Consider the following 25,913-nt stretch of genomic DNA (forward strand, 5'->3'; position numbering starts at 1 on the left):
TATATAGGAGAGACAAAGTAAGGACGCATGTAGTTGTACTTGAACTATCACACAGAAATACTGTCTTTACCCGATTGTAAGCAAGACATGGTATTTTGTCATAACAAAGGAATGAGTTTATGGCAAGTTATTTAGCATGGTAATAGTAAGTTCACCAGTCCACAGAATATTGTATATGCATAGTATAAGTGTCAGCTAATACATTTGAAATCTTATGAAGTATTTATTTTCAATGATTTTAGCACGCTCACAAGTCCACGTAATATTGTACGCATACAGTATGAGTTTCAGGGATTTGCATTTGAAACGATTTCAAATGTTTATTATTGTCCAAGGTTTTCTAGTGCAAGCTTCACATACAGGTTTAAAAAGTATGTGAGGGTTAAATTAAGCTCTGAATGGATCAGACCATATGTCTTCTGATTTAAATACCCATTTCTCCAGTCTTATACGCACACAGACCCACGCCGACACACGCACACCTGCAATCGAACTGATTCAAACAATCACTCCCCTTCAGAATGGCTGATGAAAATGATCCCTTGGAAATAACCCACAGATGTTTCCAGCACAGATGTTTCCGTCTTTATCTATTATTGTGACATGGTGAGGTTGGACCCAGGTGCAGAGAAGAGACCAAATGAGGAATCAGTGGTTAAGGAGGAACATAATATTTTACTGAGAAACGGTAACAGAAGGATCACAGTAACGCTGGGGAAACCAACACACTAAGTCTCGAAAACTCACTCAGGCGACAAACACACACGGCACATAACTCAAGCTTCAGCAAAGGACAATAGAAAACACGCCTCTTTTAAACAGGGAAATCATAACGAGTAAATAGGACACACCTGAGTGTTGTTAATGTCTCTAGGACGATCTCTGCCGCCCTCTGCTGACAGGTGGAACCATGACAATTATAAGTTATAACCCAGGTTGAGGCAAAGAGGAGAAGGGATTGTCTGTGGCACCACTACAGAGGAACAGAGAAGGGAAGGGAACACTGTTAGATGTTACGCAGGATAAACAATTGGGTCAGAACACATTGTGACATAGGAAGTGTGTCTGAGTTATGAAACAACTCAGTGTAACAGAGAGGGTGTGGGACTAGTGTATAGTGATCGACCAGCACCAGGGGAACAGGTGTGTGTGTTTTTGTGCGCTTGCCTGCTTTTGTGCGTGCACGTGTGTGTGAATGGGTGTGCGGAAGAGTGCATTTTTTATGTGTGTGTGTGTGTGTGTGTGTGTGTGTGTGTGTGTGTGTGTGTGTGTGTGTGTGTGTGTGTGTGTGTGTGTATGATCCTGTAGGGTAGCATGCCAAAGCTCCAGCCCCCATAGGGAAAGGACAGGGCAGGATCACGTGGCTGAGAGGAACCTAATTGATTGGAAAGGGTTTTATGCACTTCCAAAATAATAACAGGAGCTGAATCATAATCTGTTAAAAAAGCTTAGGTGATATAGTCACATGGCCATCAACTTTATTACAAGATTCCGTTTGGGAGAAGTAAAACAGTGAGTGGACATTTTCTGAAAGGAACCTCCCCCGTCTCCCCCTTGTCTCCCCTTGTCTCACCCCTGTCTATCCCCTGTCTATCCCCGTCTATCCCCGTCTCACCCCTGTCTCCCCCTTACAGACCGTCAGCAAGTACAATTCCCAGTACCACAAGCTGTTCCAGACCGTGCCCAAGGAGGAGATCCTCATGAAAGGTAAGTCAGGGGAAATTGAACACTGTCTATACATCATATACTCTGTCTATAATACTAGAATACTCCTGTAGTTAGAATGCATGCCCAGTACATTGCTTCATACAAGGTGGTATGCCATCTGATGGCTTGGGATGAATGTGTGCATGACATTTGTGGGAAGATCAAATACAGTGCAAGAAAATACCATTTGAATTGGGAGTGCTGAACTGCACTTTGTTTGAATAGGGTTTGCATCACTCTAATGTGCAAGGGTTGACTTGACACTAAACTAGATATGGCTGTGCAGCTACAGTACCACAGTTGAGATGTAGGCTATTCATATAACTTGCAATGCCTTACTTCTTCTGCCGCATATGGACATTCACACTATCATAAACCACGCCAAACCCGCTAGTCGCTAAAAAGCCGGCAAAGTGGTATTTTTAGGTTACCAATTCATTTGGGATTATGTGACTTGAGCCAAAGTCAATCAATTCCTTTTTCATTGCAAATCACTGTCAGCTGGCTGTTAGAATCACGTCCTCATCTCCTTACAGCAGGCTTCACAGTGCTTCCTAGCCAGCTGCTTTCCACTCCACAGAGTGTCTTCCTCTCCCTTCTCTTTCATTACTGTTCTCTCTTTCCATCTCTCTCTCTCTCTCTTTTGACCACTCTCCCTTTTCTCCTCTCTGTGAGGAACCCTGTACCAGCCTGCTGCATTCAGCTGGAAATGGAAGTTGGACAACTGAATGCATTGAACCGCATTTAAGCCAAAAGCCCTCTGAATCAGAGAGGTGCGGGGGCCATAATGAGGCCATGATCAAAAGCCTCTCCAATCACACATTGCCATTTTGGACTGTTTGTTTGTGTTTTGGTCATGAGTCATATTTTGTGACGTTAGTTCATAATCTGTGTTAGAACAGAAGTGAGTTTATTTTTGGTTCTTTCGTAATTTGTGGTATGGGCGTCTACAGATTGACGTGTTAGTATGCATGCCCTAAATGACATAATGATATTTCAAGTTGAGTTGTGTTTCTATACTAAAGGGAATCATCACTAGCCAACGGTGGTCCACAATCCCATACACTTCAGCTGTATCCCACTGCCACAATGTGTAGGTTTGAAGCCAACTCGTATATATCCCACGCTAGTCTCCAGCTCTGTGCATTCTCCCTCTGGGGTGTGTATTCCCCACAGAATGAAATAGAACATTATTATACTGTATCTCTATGGTATTCCTGGTCTTATTTGTGGTTCTTTTCCCTCCCATTTCCAGTGTATTCCTGCGCTCTTCTCCGAGACATCCTACTTCAGGGCCGCCTCTACATCTCCCGCAACTGGCTGTGTTTCTATGCCAACCTCTTTGGGAAGGACATCAAGGTGAGTGTCAAACAGCCATGGTGATGTGGTGGTTCATTGGCTCCAGTGGGTCTTCCCTGGTTAGCAGTTACGCTGATGCTGCCTGGTTCACAATGGGAAGGAATTGCAACTGCCCTCAGCCTTGACACAAAATGGCTTCTCTCTTCTAACAATGGGTGCGTTCGTAAATTCACTCTGGCTATCTACTCCGATTTCAGAGCACTCTCGTTTGAGTGTGCCAGAGCGCAAAATAACTGATGAATTTATGAACGCTCAACACCTGTTGTTTATGGCCCGTGTCAGTAAACGTCGGTAAAAAAGTGTCATTAAATTGTTGCCAGCAGCACAGTTACAGTCACCAATGCTCTAGATAACATGAAAACAGCCTAACCAGCTCTGCTAGGGTGAGTAAAATGGTCAGAGTGAGGTGTTCTCTCATTTGAGTCTGGAAGTAGCTAGCGAGCTAGCCAACATTAGCTTGCTAGCGCACTCTGGCAGATTTAATTTACAAACACACCAAATATGAAGACCTGTGTTGAAAATAAATAATAGACTTATCATCATCATACCTATCAATGCTTATATAGCATTGTTGGTATGATCATTCCCGTTGATAACAGGTTCTCATTTTTACCTCCACACTTTCCATTGACTAGAGATCATTCAACATAAATGGATGTTTCTCTGTTCAATTGCTGAAGGTTTCTCTCTTTGAAATAGAGAATTAGGATGTCTGATAGAGACTTTTATCCTCTGCACTTAACAACCTGAACACAAAAGACATTCAAATGAATCGCACTGCATGCAGGTTTCCCTCTATTATGTCCATCGTTGAAACTGCTTATTCGCTCACGTTTCCTAGTTCAGATAATTGAGCTTGAAAAATGAAATGTTACAAGAGTAACGTTCAACATGAGATATGGCCTGTTTGATGTAGGTATTGAAATAAGTACAATAAAGTGACATGATAGTCAGGTTATTTATTGAACAGCAAACAGTTTTACAAGATGTTGAGTCCATTTACAGTAAAGGAAATTAAGTTGAGCACCAATTTCCTTATTTACAAATCATTACTTTCCATGACATCACGGAATACAACATAAAATGTAGTTGTGAAAGGGATAATAAGTTCTGAATAATACAATTGTTGGTCAGTCAAGTGTAAAAATGTTTTCAAGAGGAAAGGGTATTTGGCACCAATTCTAGAATATTTGTATTGTATTTCTATGAAATAACAGAATTCTATTGAACTGATAAAGCATAAACCTAACAAGGCTATTTTAAGCTCAAAGACCCATTAACCAGCCAGTCATTTGAAGTGACTGAAGATTAAGCACGGTGTCAACTCACCCTGAACCCAACTATCAAGCACTCACTGTGTGTACACTCCCGCTGGAATAGACCTTTATTTGTTCCTTTTCTCACACTGTTTGTTTTGACCCGTTCTACTCCCCCTTTCTTTAAATGGGCACAAAGTCCCAAGATTGGGGTGCATAGTTATGTAGCGTAAAGGTCACACAGCTCATTTTTGTCATGTGCCGTATGTCTACTCTTAACTAACCTAATGGCATCCCAAACACTGTTCTGTACAGAATAAAATGCTTGTTCGAAATGTTTGCAAGTCATCCGGCTCAGATTTCCCATGTATGAATGGATTGGGTAGAATATAATGTCCATGTTAGTGGCTCTCAATATGCAACAATAATGCTATTGCAATGAGAATGTGCAAATAACAATGTTACCTTAATGTGTCCTTGTTGACTGACTGATCACTAAGGGAGTGAAGGGATGCTACGCTTAACACTAGAAAAGCCTGGCCCCATTGGTCCCCCCTCCGGGCCAATGACGTGTCTTTTGAACGTCAACATTCTAGTAAATACATTTCATATACAGTACCAGTCAAAAGTTCAGACACACCTACTCATGCAAGAGTTTCTTTATTTTTACTATTTTCTACATTGTAGAATAATAGTGAAGTCATCAAAACTATGAAACAACACATATGGAATTATGTAGTAACCAAAAAAGTGTTAAACAAATTAAAATATATTTTCTATTTGAGATACTTCAAAGTAGCCACCCTTTGCCTTGATGACAGCTTTGCACACTTGGCATTCTCTCAACCAGCTTCATGAGGTAGTCACCTGGAATGCATTTCAATTAACCGGTGTGCCTTGTTAAAAGTTAATTTGTGGAATTTATTTTGTTCTTAATGAGTTTTAGCCAATCAGTTGTGTTGTGACAAGGTAGGGGTGGTATACAGAAGATAGCACTATTTGGTAAAAGACCTATTCCATATAATGGCAAGAACAGCTCAAATAAGCAAAGAGAAGTGACAGTCCATTATTACTTTAAGACATGAAGGTCAGTAAATGGAGAAAATGAACTTTGAACGTTTTTTCAAGTGCAGTCGCTGAAACAATCAAGCGCTATGATGAAACTGGCTCACATGAGGACCGCCACAGGAAAGGAAGACCCAGAGTTAACTCTGCTGCAGAGGATAAGTTAATTAGAGTTAACTGCACCTCAGATTGCAGCCCAAATAAATGCTTCACAGAGTTCAAGTAACAGACACATCTCAACATCAACTTTTCAGAGGAGACCTTCATGGTCGAATTGCTCCAAAGAAACCACTACTAAAGGACACCAATAAGAGGAAGAGACTTGCCTGGGCCAAGAAACACGAGCAATGGACAAATATTTTTTTATTTCAGTTTATTTTAGTAAATACTTTTAAAAAAAATTCTTAACTGCATTGTTGGTTAAGGACCCATAAGGACCCATAAGTATTCAGCGCATTCACGTCTGTAGCGATGAAATGCTTTGAAAGGCTGGTCATGGCTCACATCAACACCATTATCCCAGAAACTCTAGACCCACTCAATTTGCATACCGCCCCAACAGATCCACAGATGATGCAATCTCTATTGCACTCCACACACTGCCCTTTCACACCTGGAGAAAATGAACACCTATGTGAGAATGCTATTCATTGACTACAGCTCAGCGCTCAACGCCATAGTGCCCTCAAAGCTCATCACTAACCTAAGGACCCTGGGACTAAACACCTCCCTCTGCAACTGGATCCTGGACTTCTTGACGGGCCGCCCCCAGGTGGTAAGGGTAGGTAACAACACATCTGCCACGCTGATCCTCCACACGGGGGCCCCTCATGGGTGCGTGCTCAGTCCCCTCCTGTACTCCCTGTTCACTCATGACTGCACGGCCAGGCACGACTCCAACACCATCATTAAGTTTGCCGATGACACAACAATGGTAGGCCTGATCACCAACAACGATGAGACAGCCTATAGGGAAGAGGTCAGAGACCTGACCGTTTGGTGCAAGGACAATAACCTCTCCCTCAACGTGATCAAGACAAAGGAGCTACAGGAAAAAGAGGACTGAGCACGCCCCCATTCTCATCGACGTTACACCACGACAGTCGTGAAGAGGGTACGACAAAACCTATTCCCCCTTAGGAGACTGAAAAGATTTGGCATGGGTTTTACAGCTGCACCTTCCTGACTGGTTGCATCCCTGCCTGGTATGGCAACTGCTCGGCCTCCGACCGCAAGGCACTACAGAGGGTAGTGCGTACGGCCCAGTACATCACCGGGGCCAAGCTTCCTGCCATCCAGGACCTCTATACCAGGCGGTGTCAGAGGAAGGAAGGCCCTAAAAATTGTCAGACTCCAGCCACCCAAGTCATAGACTGTTCTCTCTGCTACTTCATGGCAAGGGTTACCGGAGGGCCAAGTCTAGGTCCAAGAGGCTTCTAAACAACTTCTACCCCCAAGCCTTAAGACTCCTGAAAATCTAATCAAATTGCTACCCAGACTATTTGCATTGCCCCCCAACCCCCCTTCTACGCTGCTGCTACTCTCTGTTATTATCTATGCATAGTAACTTTAAGAACTCTACCTACATGTACATATTACCTCAATTACCTCGACACCGGTGCCCTGCACATTAACTCTGTATCGGTACCCCTTGTATATAGCCTCGCTATTGTTATTTTACTGCTGCTCATTAATTATTTGTTATTTTTTTTATTGCTTACTTTTTTTTAGGTATTTTCTTAAAACTGCATTGTTGGTTAAGGGCTTGTAAGTAAGCATTTCACAGTAAGGTCTACACCTGTTGTATTCAGTGCATGTGACAAATACAATTTGATTTGACAAATATGATTTGATTTGATTAGACAGGTGGAAATCTGTCCTTTGGTCTGATGAGATTTTTGGTTCCAACTGCCGTGTCTTTGTGAGACACAGAGTAGGTAAACGGATGATCTCCGCATGTGTTGTTGCCACCGTGAAGCATGGAGGAGGTTGTGTGATGGTGTGGGGGTGCTTTGCTGGTGGCACTGTCTGAGATTTATTTAGAATTCAAGGTACACTTAACCAGCATGGCTACCACAGCATTCTGCAGCGATATGCCATCCCATCTGGTTTGCACTTAGTGGGACTAGCATTTGTTTTTCAACAGGACAATGACCCAACACACCTCCAGGTTGTGTAAGAGCTATTTGACCAAGAAGCAGAGTGATGGAGTGACGCATCAGACCTGGCCTCCACATTCACCCAACCTCAAACCGATTGAAATGGTTTGGGATGAGTTGGACCGCAGAGTGAAGGAAAAGCAGCCAATAAGTGCTCAGCATATGTGGGAACTCCTTCAAGACTGTTGGGAAAGAGAATGCCAAGAGTTTGCAAAGCTGTCATCAAGGCAAAGGGTGGCTACTTTGAAGAATCTCAAATATAAAATATATTTTGATTTGTTTAACAATTATTTGGTTACTACATGATTCCATGTGTTGTTTCATAGTTTTGTTGTCTTCACTATTATTCTACAATGTAGAAAATAATAAAAAGAAAGAAAAACTGTTGAATGAGTAGGTGTGTCCAAACTTTTGGGCGTTGTCGTGCACTTGTCAGCACCCTTTTACATTTCACAGGGTTGTTAACCCCTTTGACGCTCCACAAAATGTACTTGATGGTATTATTTTGGCCACCCTGAGCAATAATTTGTCTGAGTAATAATGCGTGGTGTAAAATACTTGGGAAAAGTACAGAAAAAAACTACAGAATGACATTAGAACTAAACAATTCACTCTGTGATGAAGCTGAGACTTGTAGGCCGGCTTTTCCCAAAGTCGGATTTTTGGTCTTATGTTCGTTGTCATGCTGAAATTTTGAAATAAAGTAGTCTTGGGTACTTCAGAAAGGGATCACCAAAAATTCACATCAATGTAACACTTAAGAACCCATAGTGGCCACCAGCCGTCTTTCTTCAAATTACTATAGCGTTGTTTTTCTAACAATAATATCTGTGTCAATATCGCAAAATTAACTTTCGAACAACCTGTTGTCGTATTCGCGTGGCTGTTGTCATCAACCGGAAACAGAGTATGCTGTCATTTGACTTTTTATAGGGGGAAAAAATCACTTAATTACTCAAAATTACGGTACTGAAGTGGCCACGACTTTTCACTGTGGAAGAGGCTGTATCTATGTTGGTTGGTGATAAGGATTCGGACACGTCTTTGCACTTTGAAAGTGATGATGTCGAGGTGAGTGAAATAAGTAAACAGCAGATGTATGTTTGGTGTTGTTGACGTTTGATGCTATGAAACTTGGGGAATAGCTCTCATATTAGCAAATCCTGTCATGATCACTTGCTTGGTACAGTCGAGTACATCAGCGGCGGAGCAGGAGCTTGAATGATTGCTCTCTCATGGAAATAGTTGCGGTGTTTGAATGGAATTTATTTTGGGCAACAGACATATACAGCGAAATGAGGATATCACTTGAAAGTATTCATTGAAACGCTTGTTTCCAATGTGGTCCTCGATTTTCAAGAACAACACAAATGATTAAAAGACAAGACAAAATTACAAACAACTATAAATACAGTAATTTATATTGACATCCTAAAAAGTGGCACTATTCACAGCACTTCTCCCTAACCTTAAAAAATCAACCATGTTAATTTCACATTTAAACAATCTTTTAATTGCACATCATACCGATCCTTCAAATAAATACACCTGGCCAGCAGTAGGGGGCACAAGGGGCAGCGGAGTGGTTTATCTGTATATAGTCAGCTAACTAATTTGTTGTTATGTCTTGTTTCTACTGATGTAATTGATATGGAAACGGCTCAAGCGGCTTGCTATAGCTAGCTAGCCAGCTAGTTTGTCAGGCAAGAAAAGTTGTGTGTGGCGGTAAATTTGGAAAGCGTCAACCTCAGCTGTCACTTTCACTAGCTAGCCTTACAGACAACCAGCTAACTAGCCATCGAAATTAGAGTAATTCGCATTTATCTGTTGGGTTTAAGTCATGGTTTGTCGTGTTTGCTAGATACAGATATTCATAGGCCATACATTGCCTAGTTTTCCTACTATTTCACAGCTTACGTGTCGCGTTAAGGTAGATGCCCGTGCAGTTTAGCTCATATGATATTGAGTTGCAGTGATATTTGTTTACATAGCCAGCTAGCAAGTTGCTTGTTTTGTTGTTGTGTTTCTACCGATGCAATTAATCTGGAATCTGTCACAGCTCCGTAACTAATCAGCTAACATTGGCGAACTCTGTACCACATACTTTGACCTCTTACCATCTATGAAAGTAATCTGACCATGGGTATTGAAGTGTGTACCCTATATAGCCTTTATGTTTATAACCTGACCCATCTATGAACATATTCATGAACGTCTTTTTCGTGTACTCTCTCCTGTCTGATTATCCATCCGTCTGATAGACATTGTATCCCAGTTCATAATCTGGCCACTAAGGGCTTCATTAAAAAAATATATTATATATAGTATAGTGTCATGATGATGATGTGTGTTTGTGTGTGTGTGACCCCAATACAATTCTATAATGCTGCTGTAGATTATTGAGAATTTTCAAAATAATGCACATTTTCTCACACATTTCAAACAAACAGACACAGCTCAAAAACAAAGAACAAATGACAATTACAAATGATCTTAGTTTTAAAGAGCACAACATCTTATTTGATATTACACTACATTCATGTCAATAGGAAAAAGACAGATTTTGTCAATTGTGTAAAGACACTCACTATCAAAAAACGATTAACACGCAACCCAACAAAAATCCCTAGAGTATTTACATTGTAGTAAATTTGTAGTAAAAATGCTAACAACTATTCAGAGACTATTTCAAAATGCAGATAACCTCTCTCAATAAGATTTAGTACAGACCAGGCTGGACACAAAATGTAGAAATAGTAGCCTACTTTGACAACAATTCAGTGAATGCAATAAGTATTAGGTAGAGACAAGAAACAAAACAACTGTTCAGAGACAATTTTAAAAAGTAAAAAGCCCTTCAAACTTCACCTGCTTTTAAATTATGAGTTACAACTCGGTCCACACGCCCTGGTGCCACCCTCTTGGGTCCCCTCTTCCTTCCACTGTAGTCATATCACAAAGTGAATACACAGCTGCATTTTGAATGCCTTCAGGGACCAGCACCTGCGGTTTCTGGGAAGGGGCCTTTGCAGGGTCCCGCAAACAATGTACGCATTTATGATGGACATTTTGAGCGTCCCCAAAACATATTCTTCCACCATTTTTTGCCTGTGGATCCAACACTGTAATTGCTCCTCAGTTGGTCAAGATGGTCAACCACACTCCTCATTTTCTTGTTGTAATCCATTACAAGGTCTGGAAGAGATAGAAGTTTCTACCACTTTTAAAAACAACTCCAAACCCCCTGCCTTTCACTTTAGGCACATGTTGTGTGGTAAAAGGGTGAATGTTGTGACTTGGGGCAGACAAACTCCATGGAAACGTAGGCTCCCCTCTCGGGTGTGCTCTCCCTCTTCCTCCTTCTCTCACTCTGGTTCCTCCTCTCCTCCTGTCCCTTTTCCACTTCCTCTTCCTCCATGTTCCTCTTCAAGACAAAACAGCCAACTAGTTAGCTGACTACACTATACACAGCTAAACACTGTAACTATTTCAGAGACAGAGAGCAATCATTCGAGCTCCACCGCTGATGCTCTCACCTGTACCAACCAAGTTATCGTGACATGACTTGCTAATCTGAGAACGAATCCACAAGTTTCACAGCATTAAACATCGACAACACCAAAAATGTATCTGCTGTTTACTTATGTCAATCATCTCGACATCATCGCTCTTCTGCCCCAAATATATAAAAATTAAATGACAGAATACCCTGTTTCCGGTTTCTGCTTGATGACAATAGCCACGCGAATATGACAACAGGTTTATTAGTAAGTAAATTTTGCGGTACTGACAGAAATATTATTGTTAGATAAGAAAGGCCATTGACGGCCGCTATGGTTTTTGAGTTAAATATATTACTGTGCTTTGAGTGTTGCGAATTCAAGTATTTTTTGGGGGAAAGTATTTTTTAGGAATTGTCAAGGATGGGGGGGAGACTTTAACAATGGCAGAGTCATTTAAAAAGTTAACTTGTTTTTAGTCAACATGACACTCTTGGCTCTCCTAGTGCTGCGGGAGTAAAGGGATGCTATGCTATTATGCTATGAAGTGCAGGTGCTAACCATGTTTGCTTTTCCTCTACAGGTGGCCATTCCGGTGGTGTCAGTACGGCTGGTGAAGAAACACAGGACAGCGGGCCTAGTACCTAACGGGTTGGCCATCACTGTGGACACCAGCCAGAAGGTATGGCTCAGCATAGTACAGCAGCACAATGCAATATGGCTCTACCACTCACAGACAGCTAGCATTATCTAGGTGTTAACCCTAACACTTTAAGAGTTTTTTCTGCATAGAAGAGTATTGAGCAGGCCAGGTAAGTGTTTTTTCGGGACGCCTATGTCCAAACAGTATAAAAAATATTTTTTTAAATATATATACTGTATATACACTACCGTTCAAAAGTTTGGGGTCACTTAGAAATGTCCTTGTTTTTTAAAGAAAAGCACATTTTCTGTCCATTTAAAATAACATCAAATTGATCAGAAATACAGTGTAGAAATTGTTAATGTTGTAAATGACTATTGTAGCTAGAAACGGCAGATTTTTTTCAATGGAATATCTACATAGGTGTATAGAGGCCCATTATCAGCAACCATCACTCCTGTGTTCCAATGGCACGTTGTTAGCTAATCCAAGTTTATCAATTTAAAAGGCTAATTGATAATTATTAAACCCTTTTGCAATTATGTTAGCACAGCTGAAAACTGTTGTCCTGATTAAAGAAGCAATAAAACTGGCCTTCTTTAGACTAGTTGAGTAACTGGAGCATCAACATTTGTGGGTTCGATTACAGGCTCAAAATGGCCAGAAACAAAGAACTTTCTTCTGAAACTCGTCAGTCTATTCTTGTTCTGAGAAATGAAGGCTATTCCATGCGAGAAATTGCCAAGAAACTGAAGATCTCGTACAACGCTGTGTACTACTCCCTTCACAGAACAGCGCAAACTGTCTCTAGCCAGAATAGAAAGAGGAGTGGGAGGTCCCGGTGCACAACTGAGAAAGAGGACAAGTACATTAGTGTCTAGTTCGAGAAACAGACGGCTCACAAGTCCTCAACTGGCAGCTTCATTAAATAGTACCCGCAAAACACCAGTCTCAACGTCAACAGTGAAGAGGCGACTCCAGGAAGCTGTTTTAAGAAGGTCATACCGAGGATCATTTAGCTATTTGATTTTGAATTTGAAGACCCCTTGAAGTATCAAAATAAATATATAAAAAAATTATTTGATGGAAAAATTGTATTTGGCCCTATCTGGTAAAGACCAAATCCATATTATAGCAAGAACAGCTCAAATAAGCAAAGAGAAATAACAGTCCATCATTACTTTAAGACATGAAGGTCAGTCAATGCGGAACATTTCAAGAACTTTGAAATTTCTTCAAGTGCAGTCGCAAAAAACATCAAGAGCTATGATGGAACTGGCTCTCATGAGGACCGCCACATGAAAGGAAGACCCAGAGTTACCTCTGCTGCAGAGGATAAGTTCATTAGAGTTACCAGCCCAAATAAATTCTTCAGAGTTCAAGCAACAGACACATCTCAACATCAACTGTTCAGAGGAGACTGCATGAATCAGGCCTTCATGGTCAAATTGCTTCTCTTTGCTTATTTGAGCTGTTCTTGCCATAATATGGACTTGGTCTTTCACCAAATAGGGCTATCTTCTCTATACCAACCCTACCTTGTCACAACACAACTGACTGGTTGAAACGCATTAAGAAAGGAAAGAAACTCCACAAATGTACTTTTAACAAAGCACACCTGTTAATTGAAATGCATTCCAGGTGACTACCTCATAAAGCTGGTTGAGAGCATGCCAAGAGTTTGCAAAGCTGTCATCAAGGCAAAGGGTGGCTACTATGAAGAATCTAAAATCTGAAATATATTTGATTTTTTTAACACTTTTTTGTTTACTGCGTGAGTCCATATGTGTTATTGCATAGTGTTGATGTCTTCACTATTATTGTACAATGTAGAAATTACCCTTGAATGAGTAGGGGTGTCCAAACTTTTGACTTGTACTGTATTTCCATAATTTTATTTTACTGGTACTGGGTGACCTTCAGACGAGTCTTGTGAGGCCTGTGGGCATCCTAGAGCCAAATAAACTAGGGGTCATAGTGTGTAGGTCAAACTGTTCGGACGCTGCAGACAGAAGTTGGCAGATCGGCTGCGCCGACTTCAGACGAATCCCAAAACGCTTGTGGGAGTCGTAGAGCAAAATGGAGAGCACCATCATGTTCATGAGTCTCACCATAATAGTCTGGAGGCCTAACCGTTCAGAAACTACAGACGATTTTGTGAGAAGTCCGATTTTCAGGATGTCTCATGGTCTGACAAACACCGCTCTAGGTCTGTCACCTTTCACCGCAGATGCGGAAGTGTGACATCGGCGGATGCGGTGGATTGAGACGCGTCCAATGCAAATATCAGATATCTTTAGCTTAAACCAACATATTTTTATGTAGATTTTTTTTTTTTCCACTCAAGGTGGTTAAGACACTTTATGTTGATGTGTCCTTTATTTTGGTAGTTACTGTACCTGTAGTTTGTTCTCAACAGACACTGCTCTGATTTGAGAACATACAACATATCAGGTTAAAGACCCAGTTCAGTCAAAAACGTGATTTACCTGATTTTCCACACTATGAGGTAGGAATAATAATGTAAAATTGTGAACATTTGTGTGAAAAGACCACCTGAAATTTCAGCCTGTTTTTGTAGGATGGAGTTTTGGTGACCAGGCATTAAATGTGTTAATATACCAATAAGAAAGAGTTCCAAACCTCTCTGCCAATAATAGCTAGGTTTCCCCTCCCGAACTCTGACCACTCCCAGACAGTCCTAGCAAAATTCTTGCTTGAAAAATTGCTCTTTGCTCATAGCTATTTTTGTTCCTTTTTTACTATTTTAATGGAAAACAATCACAGTAAGGTACTTAATTGTTACTCAGAAATGATTTGATATTGAGATAAAAATGGTGCTATTGGACCTTGAAAGGTCAAAGGTCACATCCATGTTCACCTTATTGACAATATACAGTTCTTCAGAGGTGTTTGCTTTGAGGATATGAGTAGTTTATTTGTAAAGTAATGAACAGCTGTTTCTGTACTTAATTTATCTCTGTGTCAGAAGCCCATTCTTCTTGCTGTATGATGGAAGCCTCCACACTGAATGAATCTTAATATTTTTGGATGTGATTTATATGGAGTAGTCTACAGCTCGCATTCACAGAGCTTAAAGAAGACACGTTGACCCAATGGCTTCTTGCTACTTAATCACTTTGGGATGTATTGCTTTTGAGTTTTTTGGTTTTGTTTGTTTTTCTTTATTTAATTAGATCCATTGGGTCCTCAATGGGGTGGGATTGGGTTGGGGGGTTGTAACTTCATTCTGTGTATCTGTATTCTTGTTTTCTAACAGTTATTATTATAAATAAAAACATTTGATTATAAAAAGGAATGTACAGCGATCAGGGTGCTTGTGTTTTGTTTCAAACGGTAACTTAATAGTCTGTTCTTGTTCTTGTACAAGTTAGTGGTGTGATGTAACAGGGCTCCTGACACAGCAAACACCTTTTATGGGGTTTTATGGTCCTTAGTGATGATGGCTAAAGCTGCTGGCTGCCACCTGGCTTTGTTTTGTCTTTCATGAATTAGTGAAACTGAGTGGCAGAGACAGCTCTCAGATAACTGTTTCATTTATCTAGTGCACAGCTGGATTGGCTGAAGCTACTCAGGCGTTGCATGTCATACAAATGTCAGTTGACAAGTGAGAAATCTAACTTTGTTGATAACCTGTGCATCTTCACATCTGCTGTAATAGATTATCAAAGATAGTGGAGCTAAAGTTTTTTTTTTTTTTACCCAAGTGTCTTGTTCTGTCTTGCAGTATGTGTTTGTGTCCTTGCTGTCCCGAGACAGTGTCTACGATGTCCTCAGGAGGATCTGTACACACCTTCAGGTACGAAATAACCTCATAATATGCCATTGGCAAAGGTATACCAATAGATGTGGTAAAAAGGTCAATGGAACGCAGACCTTGGGGGAGAGAAGAAGTTTGCCGGATTGGCGCACACTAACCAGGTTGATATTTGCCAAATCCATCATGGTTGCTGTATTGTAACGGGCCCACAATGTGGTTACTAAAGTCCCATTTGGATACATTTGGCTGTTTTCAGTGCATAACATTTAGAAAGTTGTGCCTTTTCAGGTTTAGAAAAAGTGGTTGCTAAATGCTAGCTCCCGTTCGTATAAGCTGATGGCATAGCTAGCATACAGAAATTGTTGGTGGCAGTCAAATGTTTTTTACTGAAATGTAGATGATTGGTGATGATGATATGTACATGTATTGGGGTTGACATCCACACAAGCATTATACACCGATTTCTACCTCAACATAGTGTGAAATACACATAAACAATAGCTTAAATGGGCTAATTTTGCTTGGGGGCAATGAGGCAATTCTGGATCTTTCCCCCACCCGTTTCCATGGCATTTCCATTGTTTTGGTCGAGTTCCATTGACCTCTTTACCTCATCTATGGTCTGTAAGATTGAGCAGATATCGTGGATATCAATACTGTTGTGTAGTTACATTGTAGTTACACAATAGAGAACTAATAATTACTGCAGTTACAATGTAACCTTATTTTCCTCCTTAGGTGAATGGGAAGAAAAGCCTTAGCCTGAAGCAGTACATGGAGGAGCCTAGCTCACTATCTATGGTAAGCCCAGCCAGTACACTAAACTACACTACTCTGGGTGCAGTACAGTAGGATAGATATGGTAGCCTGGGTGACAGGCAGTTCTGCTCTCTTACCAACTCTTCATGGAATGAGTGACAAGGAGTTAGCAAGAGATCAAACACAGACCCGCACCCAGGATACAGTTGTGGTGCAACCCACCCTGCTTTACACAACAGTCTAGATCCATCTGCTACTGTTTGTTGACCAGCTGCCAAGGACCATAAATTGAACTTGGCAATGTGCAATTTACAGCATCCCTGTACTTTATAGTAAGTGTGTGTAGGGTCAAAGAGATAGATGGGGTAATGTAGTGTAGCATTAGCGTTATGCAAGTCAGAGTTAGGCATTTGTTAAAGATGTCTATTTTTTTACTTTTAGTGTTGAAAAGCAATATCCCAAGTATGAGCACAGTAAAGTACACACACTATGGTAAAAAAAAATGTTTGAGCAAAATGGTTTTTTTTAGACACTACTGCAAGGAGACTGGAGTGCTAACTTTAAGTGTTTTGAATATGCCCCTACACATTACTCAACGTGACTCTCATAGTAGTAAATTGCACTACTATACTGAACAAAAATATAAATGCAACATTCAATCATTTCTAAGATTTTACTGAGTTACAGTTCATACTGTATAAGGAAATCAGTCAATTGAAATAAATTCATTAGGACCTAATCTATGGATTTCGACGATGGAGGCGGTTTATGGTAGAGAGATTAACATTAAATTCTCTGGCAACAGCTCTAGTGGACATTCATGCAGTCAGCATGCCAGTTGCATGCTCCCTCAAAACTTGAGACACCTGTGGCCTTTTATTTTCCCCAGCACAAGGTGCACCTGTGTAATGATCATGCTGTTTAATCAGATTCTTTATATGCCACACCTGTCAAGTGGATGGATTATCTTGGCAAATGCTCACTAACAGGGATGTAAACAAATTTGTGCTGAAAAATTTCGATCGATGAGCTTTTTGTGCATATGGAAAATGTCTGGGATTTTTTATTTCAGCTCATGAAACATGGGACCAACACTTTAATATTTTTGTTCGGTGTATATACACTGAAGCATGCTTCTGGCCTTCCTTGTCAATTGTAAGTCCTATTAAGAATAAGATAAGCGGAGTGCCTCAAACTTCTGTTTTTTGCATCTGTTTTTAATCCTTTAGTAGACCCTTTTGTGATTGACGTCATCATGGGTTAAGGGCATCATGGGTTAAGACGCTTAGCATGCTGGTATTTTACTCAGGCGAAAGTCAAATGTTTTTTAGAGCTACTAAAGCAATAATAATCCACTCAGTGATGTGAGTGCTTAAAAGGGACCTCATACTCAAACTGCCCTTCCAGCCTTTTCTCCTCTTGATCTTTTTACTCACTGGCATAATGGTAGGTTCCAATTCGGTTTTTTTAAAGCATATCCAAATTAATAACAGCCGCTGGGGAAAAAATAAGGCCAATGTATAGAAAAAGAGAATGCCCACTCACTGTTTCGCTTATCCCAAATGTCATAATTTAATAAAGCTTAGGCAATACAATCCCTAACGTGTCAACCAAAACATTGTGATTATATCACCTAAACTTAATTAAAGATACCTTTTCCTTTCAACCTCTCTCAACTCCATCTCCTCTCTTCCTCTGCTGGCCTCTCCTCTCTCATTCAGGATGAGTTCCCTGTGGTCAATGACTTCCCTCCAGTGTTGAAGTGGAGGAGAAAGCCGTCCATTCCGTCCGTGTCCTCATCTCTCCCAGACCTCCTGGGGAACTCCACCAGCAGCCTGAGTGCAGTGGACACCCCCTACCTACCCACTGAGGTTCCACTGACATTGAAGAGTAAGATCAAAGGTAAGCCCCGCTCGATCATTAATCATCATGGGGCGACAGGTAGTAATTTTTGGGGTGGGAAAGGATTATTTTGGATAAAACAATTACTGCAGGCTGCACATAAACGTCTAAAACCTGATAGAAAGTATGTAGAAATTATAATGGACCTATATATTTGGAAATAACTGCCCTTTTTCCAGCCCACAAATAGATTTTGACAAACAAATCAGTCCAAACAAAAGTATTCACAACCTTCCTTTTGTCTTTTTCAATCCTTATGTGGCCCTCAAACCCTCGATGTTGCTTGCCCCTAGAGGTTAGAGAGGTAAACCGACTACAAGAGGGTTGCCAGTTCGAAACTTTGAATCCCGGGTCTTATGGGGAAAATCTAAAAGGAAGTGAGCAGGCAACTGGAGGGTTGCTGTTGTCAAGTCCTACAAATGGTGTACATGTTTTAGGACCTCTGTCAGGTCTGAGTTCAAAGCCTAAATCATACAGCAGGTATCCTAAAACAGTGGACAATAACCTAACCACTGGTCCAAGGTCAGATATTTTCCAGCCCTTTTATGGCCTAGGTTAGGAATGGGATGATGGTAATCTGATCCATGGAGGCAACCTTTCATCCATCACACTGTCAGGACTTTCACAAACAGCCTGTCATGTTTCTTTCCCTCTCACTTCCCACACACACACACAGCGGTGGCAGGCTCTGAATAGACTCAGCTCAGTGGTAGCTTGCATGGGTGCCTGACTAACTGATTTGTTTTATTTATCCAACAAAATACCCTTGGCAAGATGGGCAACGACAAGCTAACTAAAACAGAAACAGGCAAACTTAGCTAAAGGACTAAATTATACATACTTAATGACTAACATTTAAATGTAAGTTAGGCTCTGTTTTGGTTCTCTATGCCTGACGTAGTCTCTCATGACAGACGGGTACCGAGATAATTCTTGACAGAAAAGAGGACTATTAGCCGATATCTCTTCCTTCCTCCACACGCAAGCTGATTTGCTAATGTAGCCATTGGAGTCACCTTTTGGGCCAAAAGTCACACGCTATTGACTCACACACTGATAAGTAGGGATCTATGGCTACTAATTACCCAGCTGATAGTCTTTTTTTTTAACCAGCGTGCATAGAGCCATGTACGTTCTCCAATAAACTACCTGAACTCTTGATTTTTGTATGAGCCCAATTTTTTTTTCTTCTCCCCTTCTACTGGCTAGAGCAGGGATGGGCAACTGGTGCCCCTCCACCCCTTTTTTTTAGGCCCGCGGACCAATTAATAAGAGGAAAATATTTTTTTTTTAAATTTGAACTCAACATACTTTTCCTTGAGAGTTAGAGTAGTAGAGTACATAAGGTGCAATTTCGAAATTTGGTTGTGCATCAGCAGATTGGTAAATTAGTCTAGTGGCCAGCTATCTAAACTTCTAATAAGCAGTTTACATTTACATTTAAGTCATTTAGCAGACGCTCTTATCCAGAGCGACTTACAAATTGGTGCATTCACCTTATGATATCCAGTGGAACAACCACTTTACAATAGTGCATCTAAATCTTTTAAGGGGGGGGGTTAGAAGGATTACTTTATCCTATCCTAGGTATTGCTTAAAGAGGTGGGGTTTCAGGTGTCTCCGGAAGGTGGTGATTGACTCCGCTGTCCTGGCGTCGTGAGGGAGCTTGTTCCACCATTGGGGTGCCAGAGCAGCGAACAGTTTTGACTGGGCTGAGCGGGAACTGTGCTTCCTCAGAGGTAGGGGGGCCAGCAGGCCAGAGGTGGATGAACGCAGTGCCCTTGTTTGGGTGTAGGGCCTGATCAGAGCCTGAAGGTATGGAGGTGCCGATCCCTTCACAGCTCCATAGGCAATCACCATGGTCTTGTAGCGGATGCGAGCTTCAACTGGAAGCCAGTGGAGAGAGCAGAGGAGCGGGGTGACGTGAGAGAACTTGGGAAGGTTGAACACCAGACGGGCTGCGGCGTTCTGGATGAGTTGTAGGGGTTTAATGGCACAGGCAGTGAGCCCAGCCAACAGCGAGTTGCAGTAATCCAGACGGGAGATGACAAGTGCCTGGATTAGGACCTGCGCCGCTTCCTGTGTGAGGCAGGGTTGTACTCTGCGAATGTTGTAGAGCATGAACCTACAGGATCGGGTCACCGCCTTGATGTTAGTGGAGAACGACAGGGTGTTGTCCAGGATCACGCCAAGGTTCTTAGCACTCTGGGAGGAGGACACAAGGGAGTTGTCAACCGTGATGGCGAGATCATGGAACGGGCAGTCCTTCCCCGGGAGGAAGAGCAGCTCCGTCTTGCCGAGGTTCAGCTTGAGGTGGTGATCCGTCATCCACACTGATATGTCTGACAGACATGCAGAGATGCGATTCGCCGCCTGGTTATCAGAAGGGGGAAAGGAGAAGATTAATTGTGTGTCGTCTGCATAGCAATGATAGGAGAGACCATGTGAGGATATGACAGAGCCAAGTGACTTGGTGTATAGCGAGAATAGGAGAGGGCCTAGAACAGAGCCCTGGGGGACACCAGTGGTGAGAGCGCATGGTGCGGAGACAGATTCTCGCCACGCCACCTGGTAGGAGCGACCTGTCAGGTAGGACGCAATCCAAGCGTGGGCCGCGGCGGAGATGCCCAACTCGGAGAGGCTGGAGAGGAGGATCTGATGGTTCACAGTATCAAAGGTAGCAGATAGGTCTAGAAGGATGAGAGCAGAGGAGAGAGAGTTAGCTTTAGCAGTGCGGAGAGCCTCCGTGACACAGAGAAGAGCAGTCTCAGTTGAATGCCCAGTCTTGAAACCTGACTGATTAGGATCAAGAAGGTCATTCTGAGAGAGATAGCAGGAGAGCTGGCCAAGGACGGCACGTTCAAGAGTTTTGGAGAGAAAAGAAAGAAGGGATACTGGTCTGTAGTTGTTGACATCGGAGGGATCGAGTGTAGGTTTTTTCAGAAGGGGTGCAACTCTCGCTCTCTTGAAGACGGAAGGGACGTAGCCAGCGGTCAAGGATGAGTTGATGAGCGAGGTGAGGTAGGGGAGAAGGTCTACGGAAATGGTCTGGAGAAGAGAGGAGGGGATAGGGTCAAGTGGGCAGGTTGTTGGGCGGCCGGCCGTCACAAGACGCGAGATTTCATCTGGAGAGAGAGGGGAGAAAGAGGTCAAAGCACAGGGTAGGGCAGTGTGAGCAGGACCAGCGGTGTCGTTTGACTTAGCAAACGAGGATCGGATATCGTCAACCTTCTTTTCAAAATGGTTGACGAAGTCATCCGCAGAGAGGGAGGAGGGGGGGGGGAGGGGGAGGAGGATTCAGGAGAGAGGAGAAGGTAGCAAAGAGCTTCCTAGGGTTAGAGGCAGATGCTTGGAATTTAGAGTGGTAGAAAGTGGCTTTAGCAGCAGAGACAGAAGAGGAGAATGTAGAGAGGAGGGAGTGAAAGGATGCCAGGTCCGCAGGGGGGCGAGTTTTCCTCCATTTCCGCTCGGCTGCCCGAAGCCCTGTTCTGTGAGCTCGTAGTGAGTCGTCGAGCCACGGAGCAGGAGGGGAGGACCGAGCCGGCCTGGAGGATAGGGGACATAGAAAATCAAAGGATGCAGAAAGGGAGGAGAGGAGGGTTGAGGAGGCAGAATCAGGAGATAGGTTGGAGAAGGTTTGAACAGAGGGAAGAGATGATAGGATGGAAGAGGAGAGAGTAGCGGGAGAGAGAGAGCGAAGGTTGGGACGGCGCAATACCATCCGAGTAGGGGCAGAGTGAGAAGTGTTGTATGAGAGCAAGAGGGAAAAGGATACAAGGTAGTGGTCGGAGATTTGGAGGGGAGTTGCAATGAGATTAGTGGAAGAACAGCATCTAGTAAAGATGAGGTCAAACGTATTGCCTGCCTTGTGAGTAGGGGGGGAAGGTGAGAGGGTGAGGTCAAAAGAGGAGAGGAGTGGAAAGAAGGAGGCAGAGAGGAATGAGTCAAAGGTAGACGTGGGGAGGTTAAAGTCACCCAGAACTGTGAGAGGTGAGCCATCTTCAGGAAAGGAACTTATCAAGGCGTCAAGCTCATTGATGAACTCTCCAAGGGAACCTGGAGGGCGATAAATGATAAGGATGTTAAGCTTGAAAGGGCTGGTAACTGTGACAGCATGGAATTCAAATGAGGAGATAGACAGATGGGTCAGGGGAGAAAGAGAGAATGTCCACTTGGGAGAGATGAGGATTCCAGTGCCACCACCCCGCTGGCTCGATGCTCTAGGGGTATGCGAGAACACGTGGGCAGACGAAGAGAGAGCAGTAGAGGAGTAGCAGTGTTATCTGTGGTAATCCATGTTTCCGTCAGCGCCAGGAAGTCTAGGGACTGGAGGGTAGCATAGGCTGAGATGAACTCAGCCTTGTTGGCTGCAGACCGGCAGTTCCAGAGGCTGCCGGAGACCTGGAACTCCACGTGGGTCGTGCGCGCTGGGACCACCAGGTTAGAGTGGCAGCGGCCACGCGGTGTGAAGCGCTTGTATGGCCTGTGCAGAGGGGAGAGAACAGGGATAGACAGACACATAGTTGACAAGCTACAGAAGTGTTGTTTCTTGTATTATTGTCTCTTGTGTCTTTAGAGAACTGTTTCACTTTGATATCCTTTTTCTTCTGTCCTGATTTTCTCTTTCTTTTCTTCTGTTAACTAGATATTCTTTGTTGTTCTTCGTTAGCTAGCTAGCTTCTTCCAAAAGACTCCCTAGCAACTGCTTAGCAACTGGTAAACAATTCAGCTAGCTAAGATAACTACAATTTTATGAAAAATAGTTATTTTTCAAAAGCCTATCTTCTTTGTTTGTTGCTTGTTTTTTCTCCTCTTCAGTCTTGCAGTTTTCTTTTGCTTTTTCCGATGTTTAGATAGTTAAAACTGCAAACGTTTGCCTCCACCCTATGGCAAAATGTGTAGAATTGCAGCAAATTAGCTGTAAAACTGAAGAAAAAAAATTCTCCGCCCCGTGGCAAAATGAGAAGAATTGCTTGAAATGAGTTATAAAATAGCAAAGTCTTCTCTCCGCCCCATGGCAAAATGTGTAGGGTAGCAGGATTATAGCATTAATTATTAAGCCAGTGAGGAGTTTTTGTATGGGGGGCAATGAGAGTGTCGAATTTAGTCAAGATAAACTTTTATTGCTATTTTGATACGCAAGGCATATTTACTGTTATAGAAGGAACATAATGCTTAGGTTGTTACGAGTGTACTGATATAAGTGTGATGCACGTGACATCCCGGGAACTTTGAGAAGAAAAAAAAACACTTGACATCGGAGTTGTCCCTGTTGAAATTCGAGACGTTCTGTACATATTCATGAGGCTAGCTTAGCATCTCACTCTCCATTGAATACAGGCGGTTGACGTCAACACCCCTCATCGAAGAGTTCCAAAAAGTATTCAAATAACGAGATGTATCCACCAATCCAAAGACAGGAATAGGCGGGAGATTGACATCCCGCTGTTCCGCTCTGTGGACAACAAATCCCATTGTTACGGCGAAGACACAAGCATCTCGTCATTATTTCCAGTATCTCTGGTTGTACTTAAGGCATGCCTGTAGTTCTAGAAGTATGAGAGGTGCCCTCAGAGTGGCGGGAAAAACACAGAACACTCCTTTCATACATAATTGTACCTTCTCTCAGATCATTAAAAGCTCCGCTGTGTGGAGTTTTTAGCAGGGTCCTGTTCATTAGGCACCAAATGGAAGAAAGTGGACTGAAAAATGGAGGGACTACGTTTTTTGTTTGCCGTTGCAAAACATTTTGAAACAATTTCCATAGCGTGACATAATGAACAAGACCCTGTAGAGGCCAACCCCAGCCCTGTTAAAAAAGATGGGTAGAATGAAACGTTAGCACAATCAACACATACAAATGTACAAAATATATCCTACTGTAAGACTAGCTCCGAGACTAGTATTGTTACTTTCTATGTGGAAGCACCACTTTAAAGCAACGATTATGGTTTAAAGGGTCTTGTGTAGGCTAAGTAAGGTTGGAAATAAGTAAGGTTGTAAATGGATCCCCTGAGTTTCTCCAACGTGTCTGCCTTCAAGTTTAATTCCTGCTGCATTGGTGTCAGACTTGGGATAGGAGACAGACAGTGGCGCTTAGCTGTTAGCCACCCACATACTCAGCGCTGTGTTGACTGTGTAGTCTATAGAGAAAGAAAAGCTCAATGATAACACTAATGCCATTATGCTCTGGTGTGTTGTCTATAGACGGGTTGGTTGTTTAGCAACAAAACCGGCACTTGCGCAATGGTTACTGAAAACATAAATACATATGTGAGCACTTGTTGTCTCTCAAATATATTGTTACAGTTGTTGGTTAGCTAGCTAGCAATTATTTTACCATATTAGCAAAACAAGACATGGTATCAATAACAAGATACAACGAGCTGTAACAAGCCACCTACGATTCCCCACATGGCAGCGTCTTGTCATTGTTGCTAGCTATCTGACCATTCAGAATCACAACGCCAAACAGCCTTCTGCCTCATCGATGTGCGCGCATCATTTTTTTGTGACGTTGTCAGCCAACCCGTGTATAGAGACAGAATAGCTTAATGCTAACACTAATTAGCATTGCTCTCTCTTGTGGTATTGTCTATAGAGACGCAATAGCTCAACGCTAACGCTAACCCATTTTGGTCTGTTGTGTTGTGTGCAGAGCGGAGTCTGGAGACAGAGAAGATCCTCCTGACAGAGCCAGTGCCAGAGCTGGGCCACATGGAGTACCAGCTGCTCAAGTTCTTCATCCTTCTGTGAGTACTGGACAAACTAACCTGGTGCTGTTTGTGTTCTCGTGGCGTAACAATCACCATAGGAGTTGGCAAGGCAGCCCAAACAGATCTGGGACCAGGTCTGGGACGGACCACAATGCACTCACATCACACACAGGGCGAGTGTCCTGTTACTATGCACTTAGGAAGAATATAAATTGCATTGCCTTCTTTCCTGGTGTCCCCTCTCCTCACCTCCTTCTCAAAACCCATTGGATGAGAAGGTCAGAGGTCCCGCCACTCAGACCTTCTCATCCAATGGGTTGAGAAGTTAAGAGGTCCCTACCCTCTGACCTTCTCGTTCCATGGGTATTGAGAAACACGAGGAGCGAAGATGTGAGGAATCAAGGCGATGCAATTGCGATTCTCCCTTGCTGTCATACTGCCACCTGCTGGTCATAGTAATTCTGACCAGTTCATATTTCACTTAGTGTACATATTACATCTCTTTAAATTTAGACATTTGTCTTTTTTGTAAATGGCATTACGCTGTTATTTTTCATGGCTGTTAAGATTTTTATGAATTTTATAGCATGCTTGGGGGAAAAAACTATGTTGAAGCTCATGGCACGTCACTCACATAATGATCCATAGGCCTTTTATTATAGCTGTCGGTGTACACGTGTGTGGAAAACAATGTGGTAATTGTGTGGTGAAAGTGTATGTCTCCTGTCTCCCTCAGTATCATTCTGCTCATCATGTCCTCTTGCTACCTGGCCTTCCGTGTGTGTAGTCTGGAGCAGCAGCTGTCCTTCCTCAATACACACCCGACAGTGCACATGAGAGAGAGGTGAGGGACACGCACGGGCACACACATACACGTGCATTGGTTCATACACACAAACACACACGAGAGCACACACAAACACACACACACACATAAAGGCATGGGCACACACACACACACACACACACACACACACACACTGAACACACATGCACAGCAGTGGCAGTCGGTGCCGTTCAAGATGAGCGAGGGCGATTCTTTTTTTAATGAGCTTAGCCTTATATC

General features: G+C 42.6%; 1 protein-coding gene across 2 annotated transcripts in view; it reads left to right on the plus strand.

Moving 5' to 3' along the window:
* gramd2ab (GRAM domain containing 2Ab) overlaps positions 1–25,913 on the plus strand; it is a 74,497-nt gene that overhangs the window by 44,597 nt on the left and 3,987 nt on the right. For both annotated transcript variants that reach the window (XM_014123957.2, XM_014123958.2), the window contains 8 exons: positions 1,635–1,707; positions 2,963–3,066; positions 11,630–11,728; positions 15,438–15,509; positions 16,209–16,271; positions 17,951–18,131; positions 24,790–24,883; positions 25,584–25,691. In XM_014123957.2, coding sequence (XP_013979432.1) covers positions 1,635–1,707; positions 2,963–3,066; positions 11,630–11,728; positions 15,438–15,509; positions 16,209–16,271; positions 17,951–18,131; positions 24,790–24,883; positions 25,584–25,691 — 794 coding nt within the window. The remainder of the gene's footprint in view (positions 1–1,634; positions 1,708–2,962; positions 3,067–11,629; positions 11,729–15,437; positions 15,510–16,208; positions 16,272–17,950; positions 18,132–24,789; positions 24,884–25,583; positions 25,692–25,913) is intronic.

The sequence above is a fragment of the Salmo salar genome, chromosome ssa10, assembly GCF_905237065.1.
Source record: "Salmo salar chromosome ssa10, Ssal_v3.1, whole genome shotgun sequence".
NCBI lineage: Eukaryota > Metazoa > Chordata > Actinopteri > Salmoniformes > Salmonidae > Salmo > Salmo salar.